This window comes from Haliotis rufescens, unplaced genomic scaffold (genome assembly GCF_023055435.1).
Source record: "Haliotis rufescens isolate VD_foot unplaced genomic scaffold, xgHalRufe1.0.p SCAF_7, whole genome shotgun sequence".
Classification (NCBI taxonomy): domain Eukaryota; kingdom Metazoa; phylum Mollusca; class Gastropoda; order Lepetellida; family Haliotidae; genus Haliotis; species Haliotis rufescens.
The window spans coordinates 41,934,842-41,956,135 of NW_025964361.1; the positions used below are offsets into that span (position 1 = coordinate 41,934,842).

General features: G+C 45.7%; 2 protein-coding genes across 2 annotated transcripts in view; one reads left to right on the forward strand and one right to left on the reverse strand.

Moving 5' to 3' along the window:
• The window catches only part of LOC124132663 (protocadherin-11 X-linked-like), a 363,829-nt gene that overhangs the window by 31,640 nt on the left and 310,895 nt on the right, over positions 1 to 21,294 (forward strand). The window lies entirely within an intron of this gene.
• LOC125376217 (extensin-like) lies at positions 9,879 to 10,485 on the reverse strand. The gene is made up of 2 exons (XM_048388173.1): positions 10,331 to 10,485; positions 9,879 to 10,131 (listed from the first exon to the last, which is right to left on the reverse strand). The coding sequence occupies exons 1-2, from the start codon at positions 10,483 to 10,485 to the stop codon at positions 9,879 to 9,881; spliced, it is 408 nt and encodes a 135-aa protein (XP_048244130.1).

The window sequence follows — 21,294 nt, forward strand, 5'->3', positions numbered from 1 at the left end:
AACCAACCAACTGATTATTGAAGACATTGTGACCAATTTTGAAAATTAGTGAATATCCTACCATTTGTCTTGTTTGTATTTTGTTTAATGCCACATTCAGTAATATGCCAAGTATATGATGGTGGTCTGTAAATAATCAAGTCTGGATCAAATTAAGCTAATGAACTGATGTCGTATCCATAATACTCGAGATAGAATGATGGGAAAGGTGTCTATGCTGGATTAATTAACTGATGTACGATAAAAGGTAAATATTTAGTGGCTGTGTTAATTAAAAATGGACATGTATGATATGACATTATATTCTATTCCTTATGTATGATGTGGTTACAGACAATTACGACTTTGATTCAGATAGATATAGGAGCCCCAATGTTTAGCCATATAAGAGGGTGAGTTGAGGTGAAATGATGTTTAACGTCGCGTCCAAGATTATTGCACTTATATAGCAACGTGCATGCATGTGTGTGTATGTGTGGCTGCTTGTACTAGTCCGGACTGATGCCGATTTATAGTGCTAGCACACTGAGATACCATGCCGCAGTTTAACATGAATACCCCCACCCATACACAGTATACTGACTCCGAGCCAACCAGTCCTTGTTTTAGCCCCTAAATGCCGAGCGCCAGACAGGGTAACAACAAGTACCATCTTTTGGTATGACGCGGCTGGGGATCGAACCCCGGACCTTCCGCTCTCCGGGCGGACGCTCTACAATTAGACCACGGAGGCGGTCTAAGAGGGTAAAAATCTGATAACTTCTATATATAACTTCTTTTGGGTAGAATGCTTTTGTTTGTGCAGTTATACCTCCCTATATTACAACAATGTTCTATTTTTACCCTCTCATACGGCCTAAACATGGGGGCTCCTATATCTATCTTGACCGAAGTAGTAATTGTCTGGAACCATATCCTACATGATATACACTTTATTCTTACCTTTGAATAAAAATAGAGATTAGGGACCAATGTATGTAAGGTACGTACATACATCTTTCTAAAACTAAGGAGGACTTCATATCATACCATAGAATCAGTCGAAGCACAATGTCATATTCACAAGGAAAGTCAATATCATTTTCAGACTCCAAACATGTTAATTATATATATCATATAAATTCATCTGACAAGAGAACACCATATGTACTTAAGCCAGAAGTGCATTAAATTGGCAGCATTAAAAAGGTGAATCTATTCAACCAAATGCCACCTTCCTTACACAATGTATGACCAGTTAGCTGAAGGATTTCCCATTTCAGCATGTAGAATAAAAGCTATTCTATCTAGTCCACTCTGTTGCCATCACTGTAGAAGCCATCCATCACCTACATTTCTAAGAGACCATTTTTGCCAATATCAAGTACCTCAGAGTTTGAAGTGCTGTAGATCATGATGAGTCCATTTACTTTATCCAAGATGGCTGACCTTTCCCAGAAAACCAGACCAGTCTCGACCTATGAGAAATTATGACATATTATTCACTAGTCATGACATGTAATCATATGGTAAACAAAGGGGAAAGCTTTGACCTTCTGATCTCTCAGACACCTGCTGATATAGCTGTGTTGGGGACAAATTGACCATTTCTCGTGGGACATTTCGGAGTCCTCTTTGACAATGGGCAAGCATATTGCAACAATTCATCTTAAAGTTTATTATACTAAAAGCAGTGTACCTAATACATTGCTTTATACGGTGGCAGTCTTTGGATGATTTAGACAGAAATGACATGTTGTAATAAGCAGACGCGAACATTTGATAAACAGTGTTTGGGGCTGTCTGCTGTTAAGAGCCGGGGCAGGGTAATTGAGTTACACGTATAGCTGTGAATCTAGAAGTGTTTTGTGATTCTTCTGTTGATGTATGTAGATGCATTGTAAGGGTTTCGTATTTAACGTGACTGCTGAGTTTGTGATGAAACTGTCACCTCTATGACTATGAAGGTCATATCTCAACATAGAGTCTGATGGCTACACATACATGTTCCAGACAGAGATCCGATGTTCTTGAGGTTCAATACTGGGTTTCTTAAATCTTGTACATGTGTACATCTTTCTTTATCTTCCAGACATATCTGGTGGTCTGACATCTTCCAGACATATCTGGTAGTCCTACACCTTCCAGACATATCTGGTGGTCTGACATCTTCCAGACATATCTGGTAGTCCTACACCTCCAAGACATATCTGGTGGTCTGACATCTTCCAGACATATCTGGTAGTCCTACACCTTCCAGACATATCTGGTAGTCGGACATCTTCCAGACATATCTGGTGGTCTGACATGTTCCAGACATATCTGGTGGTCCTACATCTTCCAGACATATCTGGTAGTCTGACATCTTCCAGACATATCTGGTGGTCTGACATGTTCCAGACATATCTGCTGGTCCTACACCTTCCAGACATATCTGCTGGTCCTACACCATTCAGACATATCTGGTGGTCCTACATCTTCCAGACATATCTGGTGGTCCTACATCTTCCAGACATATCTGGAGGTCCGACATCTTCCAGACATATCTGGTGGTCTGACATTTTCTAGACATATCAGGTGGTCCTACATCTTCCAGACATATCTGCTGGTCCTACACCTTCCAGACATATCTGGTGGTCCTACATCTTCCAGACATATCTGCTGGTCCGACATCTTCCAGACATATCTGGTGGTCCTACATCTTCCAGACATATCTGGTAGTCCGACATCTTCCAGACATATCTGGTGGTCCTACATCTTCCAGACATATCTGCTAGTCCTACACCTTCCAGACATATCTGGTGGTCCTACATCTTCCAGACATATCTGATGGTCCTACATCTTCCAGACATATCTGGTGGTCCTACATCTTCAAGACATATCTGGTGGTCTGACATCTTCCAGACATATCTGGTGGTCCTATACCTTCCAGACATATCTGGTGGTCCTACACCTTCCAGACATATCTGGTGGTCCTACATCTTCCAGACATATCTGGTGGTCCTACATCTTCCAGACATATCTGGTGGTCCTACACCCTTCAGACATATCTGGTGGTCCTACATCTTCCAGACATATCTGGTGGTCCTACATCTTCCAGACATATCTGGTGGTCCTACACCATTCAGACATATCTGGTGGTCCTACATCTTCCAGACCTATCTGGTGGTCCTACACCATTCAGACATATCTAGTGGTCCTACACCTTCCAGACCTATCTGCTGGTCCTACATCTTCCAGACCTATCTGGTGGTCCTACACCATTCAGACATATCTGGTGGTCCTACACCATTCAGACATATCTGGTGGTCCTACACCATTCAGACATATCTGGTGGTCCTACATCTTCCAGACATATCTGGTGGTCCGACATCTTCCAGACATATCTGGTGGTCCTACATCTTCCAGACATATCTGGTGGTCCTACACCTTCCAGACATACCTGGTGGTCCTACATCTTCCAGACATATCTGGTGGTTCTACATCTTCCAGACATATCTGGTGGTCCTACATCTTCCAGACCTATCTGGTGGTTCGTCATCTTCCAGACATATCTGGTGGTCCTACATCTTCCAGACATATCTGGTGGTCCTACATCTTCCAGACATATCTGGTGGTCCTTCACCTTCCAGACCTATCTGGTGGTCCTACATCTTCCAGACCTATCTGCTGGTCCTACACCATTCAGACATATCTGCTGGTCCTACACCTTCCAGACATATCTGGTGGTCCTACACCTTCCAGACCTATCTCGTGGTCCTACACCATTCAGACATATCTGGTGGTCCTACACCTTCCAGACCTATCTCGTGGTCCTACACCTTCCAGACCTATCTGGTGGTCCTACACCATTCAGACATATCTGCTGGTCCTACACCTTCCAGACATATCTGGTGGTCCTACATCTTCCAGACATCTGGTGGTCCTACACCTTCCAGACATATCTGGTGGTCATACACCTTTCAGACAGTACCAATCTGGTTCAATTGTCCACGGTTATAATGTTCACCTTCCAGACAACCACTCATGAATGATGGGGTATAATGATGCTATTCCTGTGCAGCCATTTGTCTCAGGTGCTCGAATTATGTTTCTAGGCTTGTCAGTACCATACCCGTGCTCGTAGGTTTCACTAAACATCTGAGCAATGATATAAGTGGAATGTTATTTCCAAGCATCGTCACTCACTCACTCACACCAGCAGGACTTAGTTGAATATAACCCAAAACATGATGGAGTGCTGAAATTATATGCCATGCTGCAACATTTGTCGTGATAAAGGATTCTGATTATGGTATTATACAATTTTAACATACTCTATAAAAGACGTTAAGGACCACCCTATTCTTTCATATTACTATCGGTAATCTGTCATGCCTTGAAAGATTAACTATAATAATATGAAAGAATCCGGTGGTCTTTGACTTTTTGGGGAGTTGTATTTGACTTATGGCTGACATTTTTAGAAATACCCACACCAATCGTCATCAGTTAACTCTATAAAGACTTGCAGTCTCCTGATTCAGAGGGCACTAAGTGCTCCTATCTGCTATGTGTTAGGAAAGTAACAACTATTTTAAACAGGCATTACTCATACTTTAATCTGTACACCTCTGGAGAAAACAGTTCGCCTTTGCACACAAAATGTCATCAGTTGTGACTGACCAAGACTAGACAGTTTTGACATGTGGACCTGAGAGACACTGTTTCAATAATGGTGTTGATTGTCTTGTCTATCTGTGTGCATCGTTATCTGTCACTATCTGTCTTCAGAAAGTCACTTACTGCTCAATAGCTGTGAACAGTGTGATTGTTTGAAACTGATTAAAAAACATTTACTTGTATATTTGTCTTTTATATCTTTGTTTTGGTTAAATATTTATAATGTTTTTATGTAACAGATACTGGAGTAATTACGTTCATATCTGCAGGTTGGCAGGACGATTTCATGGCTTAGATGTTTCTTTATTAAATTTTATCTACAGTCACAGCATTTGTATGTCCTGCAGATTTAACCTACTGACAGTAATAGGCTGTTAACACAGATCTCTGACCCGTGAAGATTCCGGGGTAGAATAGGTCTTCAGCAACCCATACTTGCCGTAAAAGGCGACTATGCTTGTCGTAAAAGGTGACTAACGGGATCGGGTGGCCAGGCTCGCTGACTTGGTTGATACATGTCATCGATCCCAATTGCATAGATCGATGCTCATGATGTCAGTCCCTGGATTGTCTGGTCCAGACTCGATTATTTTACAGACCGGCGTCATTTATGTGGAATATTGCCGAGTGCGTCATTAAACAACAAACAAACAAACAAATAACACAGATCTTCAAATGTTTCAACAAACAAACAACTAATATGTAATTTGACAGATGAATATTTGCAAGATATTGATTTGGAGGTTACTCTGTATTAAGCTATATTCTACTCATGTCACATGGAGAGACACCAGTAATAGGCTTCTCACATTGTACATGTGGGGAATCAAACCTGGACCTTTAGATGACAAGCGAATTCTTTAGCCACTGGGCTACCCCACTGCCCCTCATGGTTTAATAATACTGCATGGAATCTATCAATCATACAAATTATACTACTCAGATGACCACATTTAGATGTTATTACCTTAATCTGACCATAAGAATAAATGAATTCCACCTATCCAAGATAATTTAATAGGGGAGATTATTTGCTGTTGAATAGATGACATAACAGCAGAGTTTGCAGAAATGCACCAGTGTTTGAAACTTAGCATATTAGTCTACAAAAAAATTATTTTTTAGTAAAAACTCTGTTGAACATGAAGAAAGGCTGTTGCTTGTTGGAATACTTTGTGGGCACATCACCTGTCCGGGTACACATGACCTTTCCCAGATAAAACCTGAAATACAAAAACTCAATATTTCTCCACATCCATGATTCAGTTCTCAAATACTTCATACAAGATTGTCAGGTTCTCAAATAGAATTAAAAACATTCCAATATTGAAGTTTTGTTTTTCAAATTTGATCTTAAATTTTTGTATCCAAAAAATACAGGTTTGGTTCAGAATATTAATATCTTTGCAACAAATTTTGAAAATTCAATTCTCAAAACAAAGTTTTGTTCCTACAATGAAAAAATCACCATTGCGCACAATTTCCACGTTCCCTCTGTAAATATCTGTGACAGTCCAAACGCAAGGGCGGCAAGCGGCAATGTTTGACCACACAGAATCAGCACGTCTCCACATGTTTGATCTACGCGATTTTCTTCGATTGACATTCACCTTCCAAACCCCTAATCCCTCATTGCCTGATTGGTTTACACTTCGTGTTTGTTTGAGTCTCCCCGACCCCGTGAATTTATTCTGGCATATCATCCCCAAATTGCTTCATATTTGTCCTGTCTTTATCAATACCGGCAGTAAACCTGTCCTTGCGTTCTAAAATAGAAACCTCAGGAGGAACTCATAATACAGTAATGATCTAATTTGTAGTTATATGAAGTGTTTTCAATCAAAAGATTAAATCTTATTTAAATCTGATGTCTGCAATAGCATTTTTTTAAATTGAAAGCATCTGTGAAGAAGGATATTGCATTTTTGACTTAATTTATTGAAATTTGGTGCTCATATTAGAAGGAATAAATCCGATAAATTAATTATTGACCTGTTTGAAATGTGAAAAAATAATTTAAGTTTAAAAGAGTATGCTGAAATTTTGAAAAGGTGTAAGTTTCATTTGAAACCATACTCTTTGTTTAACTTTGGTACCTTTCACCACATGCCTGTCAAGTTAAAAAAGTCAAATTACTCCATGACAAAACATTCCATGCCATGCCATGTGACACACCACACCACACCACACCACACCACACCACACCACACCACACCACACCACACCGCACCGCACCGCACCGCACCGCACTGCACTGCACCGCACCGCACCACACCGCACCACATGTACACAACACCACACCACACCACACCACATGTACACCACACCACACCACACCACACCACACCACACCACACCACACCACACCACACCACACCACACCACACCACACCACATGTACACCACACCACACCACACCACACCACACCACACCACATCACATGTACACCACACCACACCACACCACACCACACCACACCACATGCACACCGCACCACACCACACCACACCACATGTACACCACACCACACCACACCACACCACACCACATGTACACCACACCACACCACACCACACCACACCACACCACACCACACCACACCACACCACATGTACACCACACCACACCGCACCGCACCGCACCGCACCGCACCACATGTACACCACACCACACCACACCACACCACACCACACCACACCACACCACACCACACCACACCACATGTACACCACACCACACCACACCGCACCACACCACACCACACCACATGTACACCACACCACACCACACCACACCACACCACACCACACCACACCACACCACACCACACCACACCACACCACACCACACCACACCACATGCACACCACACCACACCACACCACACCACACCACACCACACCACATATACACCACACCACACCACACCGCACCACACCACACCACACCACACCACACCACACCACACCACACCACATGTACACCACACCACACCACACCACACCACACCACACCATGATGTGCCAGAAATTGCCCTGCCCAACTACCCCAAACACAATGCACTCAATGGTACTTGTTTTTACCCTGCCTGGTGATCAGCATTAGGTCTGGGACAATACAGCAAACGTCATGATGCGATACATATCATGATACTTGCAAGTGGTCTTCTCTGTGTTGCATAAGCCATCTTTTTCATAGACAGGATGGCCAGATATAAACCAGATATATACATAACAGCAATAATCTTCAAGAAATGTTAAACCCCGTATCTCCTCATTTTGCATGCGTTATCAAAACTATTCTCTTTCTTTTGTATGGCGACCAAGATGTCATTCAATACCAGAACCTAATGCCACAATTCACATTCCATAGATAGACATCTAAATGTCAAATCATTCTTAATAAGATTGTCAGGGGTTGTGCCAAAAACGTATGACTCAATTGACAATGTTTTTATCAAACCTTTTGTCAAGAACTCATAATTTACCAATGAGAATTATCACATTCAACGCCTACTTTCCTTGCCACTGTTCTGTTTTATCAGCCATTATAATATTTGGGTCTGATTTTAATGGAATTTTGTCAGATTCTGAGAAAAACTGTGACATCCATTATTGTGGTTCCTGAATGTGACAAGTCCATTATGGAAACATTGCAGCTTTAGCAGCAGAACCCTGATGTATTCTTCTGTCTGTATTTTTACACTCAGAGCATAAGAACAGAAAACTTCACTCCATAGACGGTTTGATCAATATATGGTATATATACAGATGTTTCTTTGTGTGAAATTAGTTAAATAAGTAATAATTAAAAGTTGTAGGGTGTGATTAAGAAGGAAAAGGGTGGGTGTCTAGGAAGCTAGGAGTCAGGGTTTAGGAGGCTTGGGATGGGTTCTAAGAGGCTGATGTCAGGGTCTTTGAGCCCAGGGTCGGGTCTAAGAGGCTGAGTGTGGGGTCTAGGAGGCTGGGGTTAAGGGTCTAGAAGGCGAGGTCAGGGTCTTTTGAGCCTTGGATTGGGTCTAAGAGGTTTTGTGTGAGGTTTAGGAGGCTGGGGTTGAGGGTCTAGAAGGCGAGGTCAGGATCTTTTGAGCCTTGGATTGGGTCTAAGTGGTTGGGTGTAGGGTCTAGGAGGCTGGGGTTAAGGGTCTAGAAGGCGAGGTCAGGGTCTTTTGAGCCTTGGATTGGGTCTAAGAGGTTTTGTGTGAGGTTTAGGAGGCTGGGGTTGAGGGTCTAGAAGGCGAGGTCAGGATCTTTTGAGCCTTGGATCGGGTCTAAGAGGTTTGGAGCGGGGTTAAGGAGGCTGGGAGACGGGTCTAGGAGGCAAAGGACAGGATCTTTTAAGCCTGGGGTCGGGCCTAAGAGGCTGGGTGTGGGGTCTAGGAGGCTGGGGTTAAGGGTCTAGAAGGCGAGGTCAGGATCTTTTGAGCCTTGGATTGGGTCTAAGTGGTTGGGTGTAGGGTCTAGGAGGCTGGGGTTAAGGGTCTTAAAGGTGAGGTCAGGGTCTTTTGAGTCTTGGATCGGGTCTAAGAGGTTTGGAGTGGGGTTAAGGAGGCTGGGAGACGGGTCTAGGAGGCAAAGGACAGGATCTTTTAAGCCTGGGGTCGGGCCTAAGAGGCTGAGTGTGGGGTCTAGGAGGCTGGGGTTAAGGGTCTAGAAGGCGAGGTCAGGATCTTTTGAGCCTTGGATTGGGTCTAAGTGGTTGGGTGTAGGGTCTAGGAGGCTGGGGTTAAGGGTCTAGAAGGCGAGGTCAGGATCTTTTGAGCCTTGGATTGGGTCTAAGAGGTTGTGTGTGAGGTTTAGGAGGCTGGGGTTGAGGGTCTAGAAGGCGAGGTCAGGATCTTTTGAGCCTTGGATCGGGTCTAAGAGGTTTGGAGTGGGGTTAAGGAGGCTGGGAGACGGGTCTAGGAGGCAAAGGACAGGATCTTTTAAGCCTGGGGTCGGGCCTAAGAGGCTGGGTGTGGGGTCTAAGAGGCTGGGGTTAAGGGTCTAGAAGGCGAGGTCAGGATCTTTTGAGCCTTGGATTGGGTCTAAGTGGTTGGGTGTAGGGTCTAGGAGGCTGGGGTTAAGGGTCTTAAAGGTGAGGTCAGGGTCTTTTGAGTCTTGGATCGGGTCTAAGAGGTTTGGAGTGGGGTTAAGGAGGCTGGGAGACGGGTCTAGGAGGCAAAGGACAGGATCTTTTAAGCCTGGGGTCGGGCCTAAGAGGCTGAGTGTGGGGTCTAGGAGGCTGGGGTTAAGGGTCTAGAAGGCGAGGTCAGGATCTTTTGAGCCTTGGATTGGGTCTAAGTGGTTGGGTGTAGGGTCTAGGAGGCTGGGGTTAAGGGTCTTAAAGGTGAGGTCAGGGTCTTTTGAGTCTTGGATCGGGTCTAAGAGGTTGGGAGTGGGGTCTAGGAGGCTGGGAGATGGGTCTAGGAGGCAAAGGACAGGATCTTTTGAGCCTGGGGTCAGGTCTAAGAGGCTGGGAGTGGGGTTTAGGAGGCTGGGAGACTGGGGTCTAGGAGGTGAGGACAGGATCTTTTGAGCCTGGGATCAGGCCTAAGAGGTTGGGTCAGGTGTCTAGGAGGCTGGGGTTAAGGGTCTAGAAGGCGAGGTCAGGATCTTTTGAGCCTGGGATCTGGTCTAAGAGGCAGGGGAATAGGGTTGTAGAAAGCTGGAGATGGGGTGTAAGAGGCAGATTGTTATAGTCTTGAAACCTGGGGTCGGGTCTAAGAAGTTTGAAGTGGAGTCTAGGTGGCTTGGGGATAAGGGTGTAGAAGGTTGGGAGGTTGGGTGGCTGGAGTCCCGAGGCTGGGATGTGGTGGCACGTGGGTCCAGCAGGCTGGGGGTTGGGTCTAGGAGGCCGATGCATTTGTTGAGCTCACACCAAATTGCAGCACCTTAAATGACTGGGCCACAAGCTCCCCCAATACTCAAAGTAGAGTCAAGGCTAAATTATCTCTAAAAAGCTGATTTCATAAATGTGTGGAATGTGTTAGCCTACAAGCCCGTAATGCCTATGGGACCAGCTCTACATAACAAATTGTGTTTTACTTTGAGCTACTGCTAACTTTTCTCCCATCATAAGTATATCAAACCCTCGGCAGAAATGCTGCAATTTCTTTAGGTCACTCAGCTTGGTGTTGGCACTTTCTGTAGTGTTGACACTAAGTGAGCCAGATCAGTTTGAGATTCGGATTTAACTATGGCAGAGTCACAGGAACATCAGTCCGCTTGTTTTAAGCTTCAATATCAGAATTCCGGGTTTTCCCTGTATTGTTAATTGTGGAGCAACAAATGCAGAACTGAAGCATTTCATTTCTTATCCTCATGGTGAGGTGAGGTGAGGTGAGGTGAAATGGGGTTTAACGTCGCGTCCAAGATTATTGCACTTATATAGTAACGTGCATGCACATGTATGTGGGTGTGTGGCTGCTTGTACTAGTCCGGACTGATGCCGATTTATAGTGCTAGCTCACTGAGATACCATGCCGCAGTTTAACATGAATACCCCACTCAGACACAGTATACTGACTCCGAGCCAACCAGTCCTTGTTTTAGCCCCTTAAGGCCAAGCGCCAGACAGGGTAACAACAAGTACAATCTTTTAACGTCTTTTTGTATGACGCGACCGGGGATCGAACCTCAGACCTTTCGCTCTCGGGGCAGACGCTCTACCACTAGGCCACGGAGGCCGTCTTGTCCTCATGGAATTTATTGGGCTAAAGAAAGTGAAATACAGTAAACTATGGTTGTAACGAACTGAAAGGGACCACTTATTTTCGTTCGTTATAACCTCAGTTCATTATAAGCATGTATTCAGCCTATACACAGTAAATAAACAAGACCCAAAAACAGTTTGTTTTCTCCATCAGTTCATTATAAGCATGTTCGTTGTAAACGTAGTTTACTGTAGATTGATACATTAGATTCAGAGTGAGTGAGTTTGGTTTTATGCTGCTTTTAACAGTACCCCGGTATTCCAGTTATATCGTGGTGTGTCAGCTTAATGTGGGAGGAAAGCCCCAAGTGATGCAGGTCTCAGATGTTTACCATTTCTGTGAAACCCACAAGCACAGATATGGTGCTGACAAACCTAGAAACATAATCGGGGTGAATTGGGATTTGAACCCTCAATCATAGGTTTCTGGCGTGCCCAAGGGACGCAACTCTGCACAGTGAATTGCGGCGCCTTAGACGACTCGGCCACCCGTGCCCCCCATTAGATTCAGAAATAAGTAAATCTGAATATTTATACATCATAAAGGGGATGCAAGGCAGACACATCCAAGAACCAGTCTGTGTTAGGAGGTCTTCAATGTTGCAAATGTTCTGAATGTGTGTGTTTCATCATGTGCAATAACCATGACAAGTGTTGCCAAATGTTTCTATTAGACTAACATCAATTAAAACATAATATTTGGTCACCATCTGTATATTTTCTACCTGTGTTTTTTCTGTGTTAATAGAATGATATATATCATTGCAGAGCACGGCACATTTTTTATGCTCTTGGTCGGAAAATAACATATTACTATGTGGAGATGTTGGAAATCAGTGTATGCAAAGGTAGGATTTCATGATTTGTGGGGAAAGGAGTGATTAAGGTTTTCTCTTGTCATGCCAAAGGCCTGGGTTCAATTCCCCAAATCGGTACGATGTGTGGAGCGAATTTCTGGTGCTCCCCACTGTGTTATTGCTGTAATATAGCTAAAAGTGGCATAAAACCCAACTCACTCACTCATGGATTATGGTGCATCAGTGAATGATGAATAAGTATGACTCACATTCAGTTGTGTTTGAACAAGATATTTCACTTGAAAAAAAATGTGTCCAAAATGTGACCCTTGTAGGTGATCGAAAAATACAGATCTGATTTACACCTTTAAGGGGTTTCAAAGATGCCAAATTAACACTAATGCTCTCTTGTACATCAAGATTCAAGACAAAAACACGAAACCCATTATCTTGATTACAGATGCAACCATTTTTAGATTTCTATTATCTTTTACAGTTATAGTTGGAAAGTGGCAGTTGTTTGTAATTGTATCTGTTTGTCTTGACGAAAGTAGAGCCGTTACATAATTACAAAATTCTCATTTAATGAGGATAGCAGAATTGTGTGTTACCATGGTAATACAAGAGGTTTGTAGATGTAACGTATGTGGCATTGGAGGATGAGTATGGTGGACAAACATGCTTCTGTCATTTCAGGCTGTTTCATCTGGGGACTTTGGATGGGGGGATTAGTGTGGGTTGTTGTGGTGGTGTGTGGGGGTGGGGTGGGTTGGGTGGGGGGTGTAGGAGGGAGACTGAATCTGTGAGGCTGGGAATACATGGGATCTATGGACTAGGGAATATGGAGTTGTAGATTAAAATTTGATTTGTTCTCTATAGTCTAGGAGACAGGCTAATGGAGCTTAGGAAGGTTGGGCTATGGAGAGGGAGGAGTCTGGAGGGTGGGTAGACTAACATTTAGTCTCTGAAATCTTATATTACACAATAGCCATGAAAAAAAAATCCCTGCTGATTTCATAGGAATGGAATAGAGCAAGCTAGAGCTGGCTTGACTTGCTTTTGTATGCGTTTCTAGATTATTAATTTTTCATAAAATAAATATATTCCACAGTGATGGTGCAGGACTAGAGGGTGGGAAGGGTGCTCAGGGGAGAGATTCTCTAGGACTGGGGATACCTGGGGTCTTGGGGCTGAGGAACCTGGAGCTAAGAAGGCTGGGGATGGAGGGTTGGGGGTAAGAGACTTGGGCTGAAACAGGAGACTGGGGGGTTGGGGGGGGGGGGAGGGGGGTGGGGTGGGGGGGGGAGGGGGGGGGGTGTGGAGGGTGAGAGACTTGGGTTGTGGTATAGGAGACTGGGAGGTGGGGGATTAAGAGACTTGGGCTGGAGCAGGAGACTGGAAGGTAGGGGGGTGGAGGGTAAGAGACTGGGGTTGTGGTCTAGGAGACTGGAGGGTGGGGGGTAAGCGACGGGTTGTGATCAAGGAGACTGGAGGGTGGGGGATAAGAGGCTTGGGTTTAGGGTCTAGAAGACTGGAGGGTGGAGGGTTAGAGACTTGGTTGTGGTCTAGGAGACTGGAGGGTGGGGGGTTAAAGACTTGGGTTGTGGTCTAGGAGACTGGAGGGTGGGGGGTAAGAGACTTGGGTTGTGGACTAGGAGACTGGAGGGTGGGGGGTAAGAGACGGGTTGTGATCTAGGAGACTGGAGGGTGGGGGATAAGAGGCTTGGGTTTAGGGTCTAGGAGACTGGAGGGTGGGGGGTAAGAGACGGGTTGTGATCTAGGAGACTGGAGGGTGGGGGTTAAAGACTTGGGTTGTGGTCCAGGAGACTGGAGGGTGGGGGGTAAGAGACTTGGGTTGTGGTCTAGGAGACTGGAGGGTGGGGGGTTAAAGACTTGGGTTGTGGTCCAGGAGACTGGAGGGTGGGGGATAAGAGGTTAGGGTTGTGGTCTAGGAGACTGGAGGTCGGGGGTTAAAGACTTGGGTTGTGGTCCAGGAGACTGGAGGGTGGGGGGTTAAAGACTTGGGTTGTGGTCCAGGAGACTGGAGGGTGGGGGTTAAAGACTTGGGTTGTGGTCCAGGAGACTGGAGGGTGGGGGGTTAAAGACTTGGGTTGTGGTCCAGGAGACTGGATGGTGGGGGTTAAAGACTTGGGTTGTGGTCTAGGAGACTGGAGGGTGTAGGATAAGAGGTTAGGGTTGTGGTCTAGGAGACTGGAGGTCGGGGGTTAAAGACTTGGGTTGTGGTCCAGGAGACTGGAGGGTGGGGGGTAAGAGACTTGGGTTGTGGTCTAGGAGACTGGAGGGTGGGGGGTTAAAGACTTGGGTTGTGGTCCAGGAGACTGGAGGGTGGGGGGTAAGAGACTTGGGTTGTGGTCTAGGAGACTGGAGGGTGGGGGGTTAAAGACTTGGGTTGTGGTCCAGGAGACTGGAGGTTGGGGGATAAGAGGTTAGGGTTGTGGTCTAGGAGACTGGAGGTCGGGGGTTAAAGACTTGGGTTGTGGTCCAGGAGACTGGAGGGTGGGGGGTAAGAGACTTGGGTTGTGGTCCAAGAGACTGGAGGGTGGGGGTTAAAGACTTGGGTTGTGGTCCAGGAGACTGGAGGGTGGGGGGTTAAAGACTTGGGTTGTGGTCCAGGAGACTGGATGGTGGGGGTTAAAGACTTGGGTTGTGGTCTAGGAGACTGGAGGGTGTAGGATAAGAGGTTAGGGTTGTGGTCTAGGAGACTGGAGGTCGGGGGTTAAAGACTTGGGTTGTGGTCCAGGAGACTGGAGGGTGGGGGGTAAGAGACTTGGGTTGTGGTCTAGGAGACTGGAGGGTGGGGGGTTAAAGACTTGGGTTGTGGTCCAGGAGACTGGATGGTGGGGGTTAAAGACTTGGGTTGTGGTCTAGGAGACTGGAGGGTGTAGGATAAGAGGTTAGGGTTGTGGTCTAGGAGACTGGAGGTCGGGGGTTAAAGACTTGGGTTGTGGTCCAGGAGACTGGAGGGTGGGGGGTAAGAGACTTGGGTTGTGGTCTAGGAGACTGGAGGGTGGGGGGTTAAAGACTTGGGTTGTGGTCCAGGAGACTGGAGGGTGGGGGGTTAAAGACTTGGGTTGTGGTCCAGGAGACTGGATGGTGGGGGTTAAAGACTTGGGTTGTGGTCTAGGAGACTGGAGGGTGTAGGATAAGAGGTTAGGGTTGTGGTCTAGGAGACTGGAGTCGGGGGTTAAAGACTTGGGTTGTGGTCCAGGAGACTGGAGGGTGGGGGGTTAAAGACTTGGGTTCTGGTCCAGGAGACTGGAGGGTGGGGGGTAAGAGACTTGGGTTGTGGTCCAGGAGACTGGAGGGTGGGGGTTAAAGACTTGGGTTGTGGTCCAGGAGACTGGAGGGTGGGGGGTTAAAGACTTGGGTTGTGGTCCAGGAGACTGGATGGTGGGGGTTAAAGACTTGGGTTGTGGTCTAGGAGACTGGAGGGTGTAGGATAAGAGGTTAGGGTTGTGGTCTAGGAGACTGGAGGGTGGGGGGTTAAAGACTTGGGTTGTGGTCCAGGAGACTGGAGGGTGGGGGGTAAGAGACTTGGGTTGTGGTCTAGGAGACTGGAGGGTGGGGGGTTAAAGACTTGGGTTGTGGTCCAGGAGACTGGAGGGTGGGGGGTAAGAGACTTGGGTTGTGGTCCAGGAGACTGGAGGGTGGGGGGTTAAAGACTTGGGTTGTGGTCCAGGAGACTGGAGGTTGGGGGATAAGAGGTTAGGGTTGTGGTCTAGGAGACTGGAGGTCGGGGGTTAAAGACTTGGGTTGTGGTCCAGGAGACTGGAGGGTGGGGGGTAAGAGACTTGGGTTGTGGTCCAAGAGACTGGAGGGTGGGGGTTAAAGACTTGGGTTGTGGTCCAGGAGACTGGAGGGTGGGGGGTTAAAGACTTGGGTTGTGGTCCAGGAGACTGGATGGTGGGGGTTAAAGACTTGGGTTGTGGTCTAGGAGACTGGAGGGTGTAGGATAAGAGGTTAGGGTTGTGGTCTAGGAGACTGGAGGTCGGGGGTTAAAGACTTGGGTTGTGGTCCAGGAGACTGGAGGGTGGGGGGTAAGAGACTTGGGTTGTGGTCTAGGAGACTGGATGGTGGGGGTTAAAGACTTGGGTTGTGGTCTAGGAGACTGGAGGGTGTAGGATAAGAGGTTAGGGTTGTGGTCTAGGAGACTGGAGTCGGGGGTTAAAGACTTGGGTTGTGGTCCAGGAGACTGGAGGGTGGGGGGTTAAAGACTTGGGTTCTGGTCCAGGAGACTGGAGGGTGGGGGGTAAGAGACTTGGGTTGTGGTCCAGGAGACTGGAGGGTGGGGGTTAAAGACTTGGGTTGTGGTCCAGGAGACTGGAGGGTGGGGGGTTAAAGACTTGGGTTGTGGTCCAGGAGACTGGATGGTGGGGGTTAAAGACTTGGGTTGTGGTCTAGGAGACTGGAGGGTGTAGGATAAGAGGTTAGGGTTGTGGTCTAGGAGACTGGAGGGTGGGGGGTTAAAGACTTGGGTTGTGGTCCAGGAGACTGGAGGGTGGGGGGTAAGAGACTTGGGTTGTGGTCTAGGAGACTGGAGGGTGGGGGGTTAAAGACTTGGGTTGTGGTCCAGGAGACTGGAGGGTGGGGGGTAAGAGACTTGGGTTGTGGTCCAGGAGACTGGAGGGTGGGGGGTTAAAGACTTGGGTTGTGGTCCAGGAGACTGGAGGTTGGGGGATAAGAGGTTAGGGTTGTGGTCTAGGAGACTGGAGGTCGGGGGTTAAAGACTTGGGTTGTGGTCCAGGAGACTGGAGGGTGGGGGGTAAGAGACTTGGGTTGTGGTCCAAGAGACTGGAGGGTGGGGGTTAAAGACTTGGGTTGTGGTCCAGGAGACTGGAGGGTGGGGGGTTAAAGACTTGGGTTGTGGTCCAGGAGACTGGATGGTGGGGGTTAAAGACTTGGGTTGTGGTCTAGGAGACTGGAGGGTGTAGGATAAGAGGTTAGGGTTGTGGTCTAGGAGACTGGAGGTCGGGGGTTAAAGACTTGGGTTGTGGTCCAGGAGACTGGAGGGTGGGGGGTAAGAGACTTGGGTTGTGGTCTAGGAGACTGGAGGGTGGGGGTTAAAGACTTGGGTTGTGGTCTAGGAGACTGGAGGGTGTAGGATAAGAGGTTAGGGTTGTGGTCTAGGAGACTGGAGGTCGGGGGTTAAAGACTTGGGTTGTGGTCCAGGAGACTGGAGGGTGGGGGGTAAGAGACTTGGGTTGTGGTCTAGGAGACTGGAGGGTGGGGGGTTAAAGACTTGGGTTGTGGTCCAGGAGACTGGAGGGTGGGGGGTTAAAGACTTGGGTTGTGGTCCAGGAGACTGGATGGTGGGGGTTAAAGACTTGGGTTGTGGTCTAGGAGACTGGAGGGTGTAGGATAAGAGGTTAGGGTTGTGGTCTAGGAGACTGGAGGTCGGGGGTTAAAGACTTGGGTTGTGGTCCAGGAGACTGGAAGGTGGGGGGTTAAAGACTTGGGTTCTGGTCCAGGAGACTGGAGGGTGGGGGTTAAAGACTTGGGTTTAGGGTCTAGGAGACTGTAAGGTGGGATGAAACAGGCTTGGGTTGTGGTCCAGGAGACTGAGGCTATGTGGGGTCTAGGAGCTAAGGAACGTGGAGCTGAGAAGGCTTGGTACATGGAAGCTCAAGGAAATCACTTCCATTATTGACAAAGTAGAAGTAGCTTGTCTTTACTTCAGCAGAATAAAGAAGAAGAATGTTATGAGAAGCGTACATGTGAGTCTTGTTCCATCATTGTTGCATGCACTGGCTGTGTAGTTCTTTTATGTCTTTGTCGAATTTACTCCCCTTTTAATGCTGATTTATCTGTGAGTGAGTATGGTGTTATGCCACTTATTCCAAACCCTATTCAATAAATCGTTGTAACGTAACTGAAGGCTGATGAGACTCGGAAGCTCTAGATAAGCACCAGGTATTTAGTCATTAATATAGAAACTAATGGCCAAGTAACTTGAAAACTAATGGGACAAGAGGTTAGATACCATGATAAGTTAGGGGATGTAAAACAAAAAATATCCTTTCTAATATCCTTGAATATCACTCTTGTAATAACTCCATGAGAAGTATCTCTCATAGTCTGTCATACAGACCCTGATGCAAATATATCCAATACAGCCCATGCAAGTCTATAATGTTTGGCAAGTCTAGAAGAGAGTCTCTGGGCTCCTCTTTATTATATTTTTATTAGGATAATTGAACAACTGTTTCTTCTGTAAGATATGTTCATTTCAGAGACAAGATGTTAGTCTAGATCCCTCAATGCATCAGGCACTCGTTCCCCAAAGCTTTCTCGGCTGTACGACTGTTGTAAATCTAAGTTAAAGTAAGGGAGTTATTGGAATGTCACACTTCAATCTAATAGTTTAAAAAATTGCTCTCTACATGGGAATTATCTTAAATGATAATTTAAAGGATGGAGACAATTTAGGATACCAAGAGCTTTCTTCATAAACACATATGAAGAGGGTCTTGTTTCAAAAAGTGATGTTCTCTCCACAGATACAATGTGTGAATCCCGTTCTTTGTGTCCCCAACAAGATATTAATGGCATATTGAATTGCCTTAAACAGCATGGAACCACACCATCTCATCTAAAGGAAGTCATTGTAACATCTAAAACATTCCAGATTTAGGTATTACATATCAGTATGACAATTTATTGAACAGGGCTTGGGAGGACAAATTTGAATTTTTGTCTTGTGTTTTACATATACTACTCAAAGAAGTTAAGTACCACCTGATTCTTTAATATTACTATAGTTAATCTGTCATCATGTTACATTAAAAATGTAATGCTTTGTAATTTTACATGAAATGAAGGGATGGCATGGGTAAGAAATTGATTTTGGTTACAATTTTTTAATATTATTTGTTTATCACTGGCATGAATTGACAACAGTAATATGAAAGAATCAAGTAGCCCTGAACTTCTTTTGAGCAGTATATGTAAACAAGACCACAACAAAAACAACTTGCATGACATGATTGACATCGCACAAAATTAACTATAGTAATGTGAACGATTGGGATAGTCCTTAATTTCTGATATTATATTAGGCCAATTTTTATATCAAACTGTTTGTGTACTTTGATAAATTTTGTATGCAGTTTTATTCAAATTAATTATGTCATTACATGGGCTACTCCTGTTAACACATCATTCATGAAATTTGTTGTCAATAAATGTCATATTGACTGATTGATGACTTGTTTAATGTTCACAACTTTCTAGAGACAATAGAATCAAATTCTGGATTTGTTGTTCTATGTTCTGAACACAATGACAGTAAATCTGCAGCATTCAGATTTTTAATGCTCTTGCATTCGGAAAGAAAAGATTTAATTAACAAAATCAGCATGGAGATGATAATCCACTAATTATCATACCGTGACCTTGATGACATGCACAGGCCAAGAGCACCCGGGGTGGCAAATACCCAGGGAGTACGCCCATTCATTCAGGCCATGTCACAATAATGGACAGTGCTACTTAAACTCAGGTCTATTCATTTAGCCATGTGACTGTTCAATTCTCGGTGGTCTATTCTGCCATATTCAAGCATTTAATTGTTTTGGTGGGTCGTCGTTTGACTGTGCTCCACAGGAAATCTTCCGATGAATGAATTGGACTTCAAAGTGGTTGAAAGTGTAGCCATTTCTTCCTCTTATCCCAATTCATGGCGCTTTAGAGAATGCTAAGCTACTCTCCAAATGTGGAAATTGTAATTGGTCTTTGAGCGTCTCTGGTTAAATCTAGTGCCAATAGCAGACCTTTATTGTTTCGGCATGTTGTCGGCCTGTAGGGATCTAAACAAGACCCTTGTCCAATTAAAAATGATGTGGAGAAAAAATGCAGCGGAGGAAAGTTCAATTTTTATGAAGACTTGACCATTTTATGGCCAAGGATAAGATTACCTCCCTTTGTTGGATGATCCCCATGGGGTTAGACAATACCCATGCTGATCCATCAGAGACTACGACAAAAATAAAGCGGGCATGTCAAGGTCAGTGACATTGTCCCGGTGATCACAGACCCAAACTCACGTTTCATCCTGAACAGAACAATTAAGTACTGGTATCTTGACAAATGACATGGTCCTTTGTGTCCAGTATCGTTGGGAAGGTGGGTGGTAGGATGGGTGTGCTGGTGGATGGGAAGGTGGGTTGGTGGATGTGCTGGTGGATGGGAAGGTGGGTTGGTGGATGTGCTGGTGGATGGGAAGGTGGGTTGGTGGATGTGCTGGTGGATGGGAAGGTGGGTTGGTGGATGTGCTGGTGGATGGGAAGGTGGGTTGGTGGATGTGCTGGTGGATGGGAAGGTGGGTTGGTGGATGTGCTGGTGGATGGGAGGGTGTGTGGTGGGATGGGTATGCTGGTGGATGTGCTGGTGGGTTGGTGGATGTGCTGGTGGATGGGAAGGTGGGTTGTGGATGTGCTGGTGGATGGGAAGGTGGGTTGGTGGATGTGCTGGTGGATGGGAAGGTGGGTTGGTGGATGTGCTGGTGGGTTGGTGGATGTGCCGGTGGATGGGTTTGTGGATGTGCTGGTGGATGGGTTGGTGGATGTGCTGGTGGATGGGAAGGTGGGGGGGGGGGGGGAGGTGAGCAGATGGCTGGGCACTGTGGTGGTAAGTGAGTGTTTGGGTGAGTTTCAGTGAGTTGTTGAGATTGGTGGGAGGGAGGACTGGTGTTTGGGGTTGAGTGAGTGAGATGAGTTCTAGGCCACTTTGTGCAGTAACCCAGCCATGTCATTATGGGAACACCAGTAATTGGCTTCACATAATGTACCCATGTATAGAATCAAACCCAGGTTTTCAATGTGACATGTAAGCTTTAATCACAGAGCTACCCCTCCAAGCAGTTGAATTTATTGTGACATAATTAACATCATTGAAATTGACATCATATGATTTGGACATTGTATTTATCAGATTAAACTCTAACACATGCCAAAAAGAAATAAGAAAAAATTTCCATAATCATTTTCAGAAATTATCATTATGATTTATTCATTTTTGATTATAGAGGGTATGAATTCACAAGAGTAGTTGGAGAAAATTCATTCTTCAGGGTGTTATTATTTCGAGTGAAATGATCCTGAAACACCATTAGAAGGCCTTTTGTTTCTATATAAAATCATATGTA